At 46.3% G+C, this 12,194-nt stretch overlaps 1 protein-coding gene across 6 annotated transcripts in view; it reads right to left on the bottom strand.

The window, feature by feature from the left end:
* GRAMD4 (GRAM domain containing 4) overlaps nucleotides 1-11,463 on the bottom strand; it is a 52,702-nt gene extending 41,239 nt beyond the window's left edge. For 2 of the 6 annotated variants that reach the window (XR_015050925.1, XM_085853218.1), the window contains exons 1-6: nucleotides 11,232-11,462; nucleotides 8,541-8,595; nucleotides 6,697-7,049; nucleotides 3,015-3,135; nucleotides 1,986-2,109; nucleotides 1,225-1,280 (exon numbers count right to left, since the gene is read on the bottom strand). Coding sequence is in view for 5 of the 6 variants with exons in the window: in XM_085853218.1 (XP_085709344.1) it covers nucleotides 1,225-1,280; nucleotides 1,986-2,109; nucleotides 3,015-3,135; nucleotides 6,697-6,879 (484 nt within the window). In the remaining variant the exon portion in view is untranslated. Of the gene's footprint in view, nucleotides 1-1,224; nucleotides 1,281-1,985; nucleotides 2,110-3,014; nucleotides 3,136-6,696; nucleotides 7,050-8,540; nucleotides 8,596-11,005; nucleotides 11,036-11,231 lie in introns of all 6 variants that reach the window. The other 4 variants (XM_085853222.1, XM_085853223.1, XM_085853219.1 and 1 more) reach the window with 3 other exon arrangements.
* Nucleotides 11,464-12,194: the final 731 nt, after the last annotated feature.

The raw sequence follows: 12,194 nt of genomic DNA on the forward strand, positions 1-12,194 counted from the left end.
TGGGCTTTCCCTATTTTGTATTAAAAAAGCCAAACTGCACTGCTTCCTTCGGACACGGGTGTAATTTTTAATTTATTTTCGGGAGTGATTGAGGCAGCTGTCAATTGCCTATACACCGCCCAAATAATGTGTCAGAAGAACGTGCTGCATACTTTGAACAAGATCACCCGTAGGGCAGGTACTCTGCTGGTATGTAAAAACACGTAAAGGATCATAAGAATTGTTTAAGATGCTTTCTAGCATATAAACTATTTCCATTGTAAGTACTGTCTGTATTCTTCAACATGAAAGTTGGTGCCGTTTGTGGCTTTCAATGACGTGACAGTCTGCCTTTCAGCACCATCAAGATCAGTTACAGGAGATTGGCGAGAAAAACAAGAGAGGTGAATACAAAGTTTTTCCTGTCATTATGGCCTGTTCTTTCATCAGGAACAATAACAGGTTTAATATTTATAAGCAGGAGTTGGAAAGTGGCAAAGCTGGCTTAATATCCTATTCAAAGGGATCAAACTCATGAATATACCACTCAGAGATCAGAACAAATTATCAAGGTTATGCGGTATCATCCTGCCATTCAAATGAAACAGAAATGTGTTGTTGGATTTGCAAACACTTTTTGGTATTCAGAGTCAAAGCCCATGGAAGAGTTAGTACATTGAACGGCGAAGGATGCAACATGACAAAATAAACAGTAGGGGGGGGGGACATCAGCAGGAGATTTAAAAGACAAGATAGAGGGTGACTTGGACAAACAATGGGTGCAGGGAGGAATGGGGGAGCAGGAGAGGATGAATGGGGTGGACAGGGTGGATACAGAAGGAAACTCTCAGGAAGGAAAAGCTCTAAATTTGGAAGGAGTCAGGGGGAGTGGGAGATTAGTGAGGGTATAAAAGGTCATAATTTTAAATTGGGAGTGATCCAAGATGGTGGTGAACAGCCGTTTTGAGGATCTGAAGGGAAGAATGAGATTGAAGAGAAACAAATGAGTGGAGGTGAGCAGTGAATCCTGGACTAAGGTAGTTTCACCAGAAAGGGGCAAATAAATATACACTGTATATGAAATCTACAAAATCCAAAGACAAATTATTTTAAAATGAGTTCAAATGAAACAAAATGAAAGAAGTTATGAGGACTTGCAGTTGATAACGTGTCAGTGGGTGAGATAAGAGGTTGTTGAAAAACCTTGCTTATGCACATCAAAAGGAGTGATGCATCAGCTCAAACCTTTGTATCCATCAAGCACGTCCCTTCGTTCCCCACACAGTGCTTTGTCTTCATTCCTGAAACAAGTCAAATAGTACAGAGTAGTTAACAATGCAGAGTATGTAGATTACAGTAGATCTGAGAATAAACGATCTGCACGCGGATTCGCACATTCACACTCACTGACACACAGAATGATTAAAAACAATTCATAGCTGGGTCCAGATTCTGGCCCAGGATGGACTGCTCAGAGGCGAGTGTGCATACCTCGAGCCATCCTGCCAACCCACATCAGACATGAGCTGTTTAATGAACGGTTTTGGATTTTAGTCCAAACAAGGCGTTTATCAATGATTTCTGATTGTGTGCTTGTACATTACAAGTTTGTTCATGATGGGAAGTCTGTGCCACTCATAAAGCCATTTCAGATTAAAGGAAAGCAACAAGCATTGCTCTTAAATTAGCAAGGTTATGCGAAAGCTGAAATTTGGCAAAATAAGAACCTGTTTGTGGAAAGCTATTTTAGTTTTACAAACAAAGTATTTAACAGGCCCACCTAATAAAAAGGTTGATGGGAACTATATTTCACAATACAATTCCAAACAGCAATTACGATTTTAATGCATCATCAGTTGTTACAATTGTGAAATTAATGACTGATGCCATAAAAACCCTGCAGACCCAGGTATATACTGAATCTACAGTATATCCAGTACGGAGGCAAATAAACCCTCAGCAGGATGTGAAACCAAAAAGCTCAATGGAACGAAATGCAGAGTTACCGTGAGCTGTGGCTCGTTGCCTCCAGATTGGCCTCGAGTTCCCGACATCTACAGCGTTCCCTTTCAAGCTCCTGCCGGATCTGCTCCAAACCAGGCTCTTCCCTCAGCCTTCGCAGCTCTTCCTCTGCAGAGGAACAGCACAGTAAACAGACTTTCAAATACTCTCTCTCCCACTGCACAATTAATGATCTGACGAATCATTCCGTACCCTCTGATCGTTTTCAATAAAATGTAATCACCGCAACATTTGAATTACATTGATGTGATGAGAAAGCCTCGTCATGGCAAGAGGTGATGGCACAAAGGCAATCAATATCCCAACACAGTAATCCAAATGTATGCAGCTACATTTTCCCCCGTTCACCCGTGCATCAGTAAAACACTGAGTACACTCTTCACACAAGTCAGAAAAAAACTGGTTGGAGTTGAGAATATCAATAATTTCAAGCACCACCACAGGCATAGCTCATGGCCGACACACCGAATGGTTCTCATCCAGGACTGGGTAGGCATCATGTGCCCCGTGTAAAGAATCCTCCCAAAAGGAGAGAAGGGCATCATGTGATTGCAACAAGCAAATTATGAGTGTGTGAGACCTAACAGAAGGTAAGCTTGCAAGAAGCAGATAGTGGGAGGCTTGTAAGACCGAACAGAAGGTAACCTTAGCAATCAGACGGTGAATCTGGGATGACAAAAACGATGACGGCTCTCACCGCCTGATTATTGTAGTCAAGTGATGTCCCCCTCCCATTTGGTAGGTTTCTTTACACGGGGCTCATGATACCTGCTCAGATATGCATGAACACCACTCGGTGGTTGAAATGTCGATCTTGCACCTGGTCTATCGAGCAGTTAAACAAGTTTATGGTGCTTTCAATTTGGAATACTTCTCAGACATTTTATACAATCATTACCTGTCCGTCTATGCTGCTTCATGATGCTCGTTATAGTTTTTCTACCATTCAAGCTAAAAAGTACATCATAATGTTTAAAACAAATAAATAAATAACGCACAACATTGTAACGTACGCAAGAAATGTTTCTCAAGTAGAGCCAGTTCCAGGTGACCCTTGACTTCATTCAGTTTGTCACTCTCTGTCCTCATGGCATCTGGTACAGGGCCCAGCAGTGTTGGTGTGCCCACACATGCCTGTGCGAAAGAAAAATCACAACACATCAACACATTTGACCCTGTTCTCTATCATGTACATGGTTATCCACAGCAGTGCATGGCATTCCTCCATTAAACAGCACATCCAGCACACAGGTGAAGTCCTGTTATAAATGCTGGCTCAGATGGTGCAACAAGTCAGAGAATTCTACACACAAATGAGATGTTATACTCGTAATAACCTAAACCTAATAAAACAAACATTAAAGCACAATGATCAGCAGCAAAGCTACTGAAGGGCGACTGATCAGCCCAATTTGAAACAATCTAATTTGCCCATTACACGGAGCCCTGCCCTCTCATATAAATCAATTCCAAACACCTTGAACCTTAAAATATTCAAATAAATCAACAAACTTTGGTTGTCCCATCCGTGGCACTTGCATTCAAAGCAAGGTCAAAGTTGCTGGCTGCCCGCTCAAAGCGCCCCTAATCTATTGTTACGGAAATGGCCCTTATTAGGCTACTAAATATAGGATTAGCTCAGATCCCCCATTAAATGCATGTTTAGCTAGGTTGTTCGGTAAAATGGACGTTACATGTGTGTCGGGAGATGTAAGAGGCTGTTTATTGTTTGTGCGGTGGTGGTGGATAGAGAGCTCCCTCTTCTTCCTTCGCCTCTCCGGACGATAGGCCCCGCCCAGTCGGCTGAGGGGGAGTGGCCTGGAGAGGGAGGTGGAGCTAAGGGGAGGAGTTTGTCTGCTTCGTAAAGGGGGAGGAGCGAGTGGCTTCAAGCGAGCGAACGAAGACCTCGTGAAAAGGTTCAGTTTTGGGGAAACGGTCGGTTTCGAGGCGTGCTCAGGGTCGAAGCGAGCGAACGAAAAAGAAACTGTGGTGAAAAGGTTCAGTTTGGGCGAACAGTCGGTTCTCGAGGCGTGCTCGAGTTTCGAGGCGAGAAGGAAAGAAAACCTGTGGTGAAACTGAGCGCCGAGGTGGCGCCGATCGGCTGTACATGGGACAGCTGTGTCCATTTTTCGTGAGGAACGAGCCGAAAGAAAGGCAGGGAAGGCAACAGAGAAACAAAGTGTCTGTCTGCAATCTGCTTTGTGAAGGAGGCAGGAGAAACGACTCGAGGCGGCCTGCACGTTGAGTCGGCGATCGACTCTTATGAGGAGGTGATTCTGCCGTGAGAGAAACGGCAGTCGGCTTTGAGAGGCGAGCGTAGAAAAGGAAAGAAAAGGTGATTCTGCAGAGAAAGAAACTGAGAGGACGGAGTTGAGAAGTCAGGCTTCGAGGCGGGAAGGCAAGAGAGGAAACGACGGAGCCTCTGACAATCCTTACTCACCTCACGGCTCGACACATTTGCTGATCCGCTTGCCGGAGCCTGGCACCCCGATTTGGCCTTGTCTGGTGAACAGGCCAGGCCTGGATTTGTATGCTGGACCTTGAGAGAAATCAGCTGAGGCCCATCGTCGATCTGACGGTCTTGTGCCGTTCGCCTTACGCAGGGTCAGAGCGCGCGGAGACCGCGTGTGGTGCGGAAAAGGAAGGCGAGCGCCATCTCGCCACGCGGCGTTTTCGAGTTTGAGCTGGGGGCTCAAATCCGTGGACATCCGCTTGTTACGAGCGACATTCGTGCTTTTGTCACTTTCCTCTCGTCCATGAAACCTCACCAAGTACTCTGTCTTGTCTGCATGCATGCTGTCTGTTTGTCTTGTCTGCACGTTGTACAAGGCATATCTCGGTAGCAATCCCCTCAAAACCTGTAATCCGTAGTTCCCGAGTTAAGAACGGGTTAAAGATTGTTAATAAAAAACAATGTCGTGAATGTTTTGCTTGTGTCGTATTCCCTGAGGTTCCCCAATAAATCTGGTTGGTTCGTATGAAGTTGCCGCTATGGATTAATTCGTGTCGCGTCGAGGAACGATCCGTTCGATTGGCATATAAAACCAAAATGGTTACAGACTGGCAGAAAACGCTCGGCATCTGACAAAACCAGTCTGTAACCGGGGTTCTATTTCCCCAACTGGTAAGGTTCAGGATTACGTTGGTATCGGGATTGAAGACGCGTGACCCGAGGCCTGTGCTGAGCCAGCCGGGGTTTTAAACCCCGGAGACGGCGGTGGTGAGGGTGGCGCCAAGAGTCGGGTGAGAATCCCGCCACCCCGGATCCACAACACTATTGTGAATCTGTGTGGCGATATCACTGATGATGGAATTGTTATATTTGCACCGCGAGAAACACCCACTCCCTTAGAGAGCAGCTTCTGGGGGGGGGGGGTATAGTGGGGGAGGTGGGAGGCAAACATATTTTGTGCTGTCGCTAATAATCCCCCGTCTGCGGCAGGGATCAGCAAACCACTTGCGCTGTGGCACGTTGGCATGTGTACAGGTGAAAATCACCCCCTTCCCCTGCCCCTTAAGGGACTTTTGTTTGTGCCCTTGACTTGACTGGTTGAGATCAGCCCAGTCCTGTTTTTTGTGGGGGCTTAAAACACTTCCTTATACCCACGATAGAACGATTAAAAGAAAGAATCCCCCGCCCCCAAAAAAACTCCAACTTTTGTTTTTAAAATTTTCAAAAAATGTTTTTTTCCCCCAAAACACTCCCCGGCACTCACTGATGGACCTCTGAAAGTTTGATGAAGGTCCGTTAAGCCATCTGTGAGAAAAATGGCGACACACACGGCTCTGTTATAGTATAGATAGTAGGATAGGATTCCAGTCGGTTGGCCAAATGTGTTTTCTGTAAAGTCCAAATAAAGTTATTCCAAAGTGCAAATATTAGGCCCCCCCCCCAAAAAAAAAGAAAAAAAGAAGAAGGTTATGGTTATTGAATACCAAACAAAACTTTGCATTTTGCAATGCAAAGCTTCAGCGGTTATATAGATTACAGTGGATCTGGGAATGAAAAATCTGTATAAAATAGACATACATGCAGAGACGAGGACAAACACAAACACAACCGAATAAAACCTGAAGGAGACAGTCAAGGCTAACCATATTACAAAATGAGCACTATACAACAAAACATCGTTTTCTGCCTGGACTAATGTCATGAAGCAACACCAAACATGGAGGCATGATCCATGTCCCGGCAAACACCAAAATCCACCGAGGAGGCACAGCTTCAGTGAATAAAGGTTACACGAGTCACACTCATCCAAGCAAAGCAAACATCTTGCACTTCACCATCTCTATTCCACAACAATGCTGTCCTTTCCAAGAATCTATCTGTAAACCCACGAGCTATCAAAACAACCACGTTTGTAAATCTATCGAACCACGAGCTACGATATAAACTTCAAGATAAGATAAAGTTCCACCATTAGGAGTGAATTGATTTATAAGTACTTTAAGTTTACTTTCACTGCATAATGAACAAATAAATGCTTGCTTTTGTGCTCGCACACTTCATTGGCGTACTCTCTTGTAAGCAATAAAAAGGCTGCTGTGCCAAAACAAAGCAAGATTGTGTGTACCGATTTCATGGTTCGACTCGTGTTACAACTGTTCAATCACATTGCCGTTAGCAGACAAAAGTGCTTACTCAGGCCTTCAAGGTTTGCCAATGCCACGCAATCTGAACGGTTAAGTTACCGAATCTCGTAACTCCTCTGATTCTCTGATGGATCCAAAGGTAATGGGGCCAGCAAGCTCAGAGGTGCCATCCTCCGACACCGATTCCCCATCGGACAAGTTGGGCGAATCCCCATGATCTCCGGATTCATCCTCCCGCCTCGCCGTGCTCCGAAAGCGAATGCGGTCCAGGCGCCGCCGCATTTCATGTACGTGGCTGTCTCTTCTGGCCCGATGTTATGTGCCACTCTCTCACTCTCACTCTCACTCTGTAATCCAGCTGCAATTGTCTGCCTTTTCTCCCATGCAATCTATCCTCGACCAAACGGCCAAGCCATATTGATGGCAATCCTGTCTCTGATCTGGAAGCAGATCTGCGAAAAACAAAATGTTTGAGAACACTATCGTGATGACTGGTCAATATTCAGGTGTTACACAACAGCAACAACACTTCATTTCATTTATTCATTCATTATGTCCATACTTGAATAAATTTTAAAAATGGGGAGAAGATTGTAATCGGTTCCGTCCGTCAGTCTGTCCATCTGAATGTCAGTCTGTCTGTACGTCGATCCATCACGCTATCTCCTCTTAAACAGGTTGTGCAGATATTCAAACTTGGTAGGTATGATCACCACACAGTAGTATAAGGTGCAAGAGCAGTGTCATTTTTGGCCCTGCCCCCTTGGGACCCTAGGGTGGGATTACAAGATCAAATTCCAGGAAATGCAATTACCTGCACATTTTAAAACTTTTTCAATGAAACTTTGTTTAAGCAATCAACTTTGGGGGTGAGAGAGGTGGAGTGGGAGGCGCAGAAAATATGTAAGGTTTTTTTTGGGGGGGGGGATTTGACCCACGATTCATGGCCCATGGGGTGGGGACTTGGAGTCACAACAGAAGATTTTTCAAGCTCAAAATTTGATATCGTGTCATTGTTGGTGGAACGTTTTGCCAACTTTCAACTTTGCTTTCAGTGGGAAACGTGGGGATTTGCGATGGCATGCCATCGACTTCGCTCGAATGTACAAGATATATTTGATGCCAGGTTTGCCCAAGCTGACCAGGTGTTCAAGAAATACGACTCGGTTCATTAGTTTGTGCAACATCTGGGTGATGGTTACATCATTTATGGTAAAACGGCAGTGCCACTGATGCGATTTGTTTACGGTACGGGCAGCAGTCGTCTGCTCTTTGTGAAAAAAAACACATTAGGATCCAACGTCCACCAGCCAGCAACGCTCGCGGACGGCTCGCTCATCGATGCAACACCTTTCCTGTGAAAACATCAGGGCAATCGTTTTTTAGAGTAAGGGATGGAATCAAACCCAGACGAGACAGCCGAGAGGAGAATATCCTGTACATGCGAGCCAGCTCCTGACAGCATACGATGAAGTTTGCTGTTGGAGACTATGGAGATGCACATAAGCCAGGCTGATTAGTGTACGCATTGTATCCCACTGATAGGCCGGATCTGGATTCAGATCTGACTTAAAATTGAATCGTCTTGTTCTCGTCACCTAACCAACTTATCCACCAAGTTTCGTCCGAATGCTTCCATAAACTTTTTCAGATATGGTGCTACATGTCGTTTTAGCCCTATTGCTCAATGGTAGAAGAATAAAAAGATCACTTTAAATTCTCGGATCCGGATCTTCACCAAAATCGAATCAATTCGTCCTTGTCCATATCCAACCTGCCCACCACGTATCGTCCACAACTTTTTGAGGTATCGTGCTAAATGTCATTTTGAACCCATCACTCAATGGTGAAGAATCAGTTTAAAAATTGTCGTATTCGGATCCGGATTCGGATCTTCAGCAAAATTAAGCGTTTTACCTGGATTAAGCGTTTAAGATTTTTACCTGGAATTTCTCGCAAGGTTTCTTTCAATGGAATTCGACGACCACGAAGCAGTCACTGCAGGATGAAAATTAATGACATGTCAAAGTCCGATCTTGTCCAACACCAGAACATAGCACACACAACCAATGAACAGTTAACTAACCGAGCGCCTGGTTGTCTGGAATGATAATATTAAGTAAAACATCATCGGGTCAATAAAGAGCACAAATAAACTCGTTCCATATTAACAATCACCAAACACAGATCCGTCCACAACACACCCAGAGATCGTAATGCCACGATAACCTTTCACACTGAGCTTTCAACCCCAGGGGGATAGCACGGTTTTTACTAACTCTTTACCCAACCACCACTAACCGACTTCACCACCAACCCTTTCCACACATGAATACAGCAAAACAAATGGCACCTTCCGTCATCTCGAATCAAGAATCAAACAAACAAACATTCACACACGGTACCACAACCACAACGTAAGACTGTACTCCAGGGAACACTGTATACCAGCAACCACGTGGCCTGTGACTACATCGATAGAGACACGCGACGTGTGTCTGCTGGTAGGAGTCCCATGTACACGTCTATATTGAGGTGTGAACGCTGGGTGTCGTGCCATGTACACGTCCATAACGAGGTGTGAACACTGGGTGTCGTGCCATGTCCACGTCCATAGCGAGGTGTGTCCGCTGGGTGTCGTGCCATGTACACGTCCATAGCGAGATGTGTCCGCTGGGTGTCGTGACATGTACATGTCCATAGCGAGGTGTATCCCCTGGGTGTCGTGCCATGTACACGTCCATAGCGAGGTGTATCCGCTGGGTGTCGTGCCATGTACACGTCCATAACGAGGTGTGAACGCTGGGTGTCATGCCATGTACACGTCCATAACGAGGTGTGTCCGCTGGGTGTCATGCCATGTACACGTCCATAACGAGGTGTGAACACTGGGTGTCGTGCCATGTACACGTCCATAGCGAGGTGTATCCGCTGGGTGTCGTGCCATGTACACGTCCATAACGAGGTGTGAACGCTGGGTGTCATGCCATGTACACGTCCATAACGAGGTGTGTCCGCTGGGTGTCGTGCCATGTACACGTCCATAACGAGGTGTGAACGCTGGGTGTCATGCCATGTACACGTCCATAGCGAGGTGTGTCCGCTGGTTGTCGTGCCATGTCCACGTCCATAGCGAGATGTGTCCGCTGGGTGTCGTGCCATGTACACGTCCATAGCAAGGTGTATCCGCTGGGTGTCGTGCCATGTACACGTCCATAGCGAGGTGTATCCGCTGGGTGTCGTGCCATGTACACGTCCATAATGAGGTGTGTCCGCTGGGTGTCATGCCATGTACACGTCCATGACGAGATGTATCCGCTGGGTGTCATGCCATGTACACGTCCATGACGAGATGTATCCGCTGGGTGTCGTGCCATGTACACGTCCATAATGAGGTGTGTCCGCTGGGTGTCATGTCATGTACACGTCCATGACGAGATGTATCCGCTGGGTGTCATGCCATGTACACGTCCATGACGAGATGTATCCGCTGGGTGTCATGCCATGTACACGTCCATGACGAGATGTATCCGCTGGGTGTCATGTCATGTACACGTCCATGACGAGATGTATCCGCTGGGTGTCATGCCATGTACACGTCCATAACGAGGTGTGTCCGCTGGGTGTCATGCCATGTACACGTCCATGACGAGGTGTATCCGCTGGGTGTCATGCCATGTACACGTCCATAACGAGGTGTGAACACTGGGTGTCGTGCCATGTCCACGTCCATAGCGAGATGTGTCTGCTGGGTGTCGTGCCATGTACACGTCCATAGCGAGGTGTATCCGCTGGGTGTCGTGCCATGTACACGTCCATAGCGAGATGTGTCCGCTGGGTGTCGTGCCATGTACACGTCCATAACGAGGTGTGTCCGCTGGGTGTCATGCCATGTACACGTCCATAACGAGGTGTGAACGCTGGGTGTCATGCCATGTACACGTCCATAACGAGGTGTGTCCGCTGGGTGTCATGCCATGTACACGTCCATAACGAGGTGTGAACGCTGGGTGTCATGCCATGTACACGTCCATAACGAGGTGTGAACGCTGGGTGTCATGCCATGTACACGTCCATAACGAGGTGTGTCCGCTGGGTGTCATGCCATGTACACGTCCATAACGAGGTGTGAACGCTGGGTGTCATGCCATGTACACGTCCATAACGAGGTGTGTCCGCTGGGTGTCATGCCATGTACACGTCCATAACGAGGTGTGTCCGCTGGGTGTCATGCCATGTACACGTCCATAACGAGGTGTGTCCGCTGGGTGTCATGCCATGTACACGTCCATAACGAGGTGTGTCCGCTGGGTGTCATGCCATGTACACATCCATAGCGAGATGTGTCCGCTGGGACGTGATCGTCCCTCATAAACATCTGGCGAGACGTGCTTTTATAAATCCGAACCTCTGCGTCGGTTACGCGGGACACAAACATCTGGAAGCAACATGACGAAAGGAAATAAAAACAAAAACCATCGTGAAAAGAATCACGTCCTGAGGTAAATATTACACAATCATTAATGTCATTGTGATTATTCCTCATCTCCTGGAATATTATATATACATATACATACACGCTGATCCGAACCAGCTCGTATATCCACGTTCACACCTGTCTATCTGACCCTCACCTGTAATCGCGGTGTCTTCTGTCCACCGTGCTTCCTCATACACCACAAAATATTCGTCTTCTACTTCCTCTTCTTCTTCTACTTCTTCTTCTTCTTCTTTTTTTTCGTCGTCCTCCTCCTCCTCACATCAACCCATCAAAAAAATTCTCGCGTTTCTTCTTCTTCTTCTTCTTCTTCTTCTTCTTCTTCTTCTTCTTCTTCTTCTTCTTCTTCTTCTTCTTCTTCTTCTTCTTCTTCTTCTTCATCTTATACTTTGTCTTCTTCTTCTTCATCGCACGGATGGTTCTCAATCGCGTTCGTCTCTGGTGATTTAAATTATTTTCTACCTCAGCCTTTTATTTACTTCTCATTTATACACCTCACCCACTCTCCAGATACCTGAAGAAGCCATATATTTATTACGTACGCACAACGAGCGGAATGGGGGTGTTGCCGTTGACAAGGAGGAAGGGGGGGGGAGGAGTTGCGTCCATATTCGCTTTTCCTGAGCAGCAAATACTTCATCACGCCATTGTTCCTGGCTGTCCACACAATCACACGTGCTCCATTGTGACTGCTCTGAGCCTGTTTTGGCCCTCACGTTTCAGTGCTGATGGTGTTTGCGTACGGAGTGCTGTTGCTGGGGGTCTTGTTGATAATGCTGCATTGAACCTTCTCCGCGGGTTTGAGGGTGAATCATCTGATCCAGAACAGGTTGATATTTCGGGGGGAAACTTCACCCGCGTGTTCACCAATTCTTGGGGACAGTAAGCGAGTTCACGAATAATAATAATAATAATAATAATAATAATTAACAGGTCACACGGTCTGGCAGCTCGCTGGAATTGAACGAAAATCCTTGAGAAATTATTTCTCTTCAACCTCTTCATCGACATCAAACTTTGTCTCCCAAGGGACACTGGACGTGGTTTTGTGAATTCTCGAGGAGGTTCTCGCCAGATTGCGCGTGTGCAGGGTGGAGGG

Source organism: Eptatretus burgeri, chromosome 13, assembly GCF_056783735.1.
Source record: "Eptatretus burgeri isolate ZD-2024b chromosome 13, Ebu_testis_v1, whole genome shotgun sequence".
Taxonomy (NCBI): Eukaryota; Metazoa; Chordata; class Myxini; order Myxiniformes; family Myxinidae; genus Eptatretus; species Eptatretus burgeri.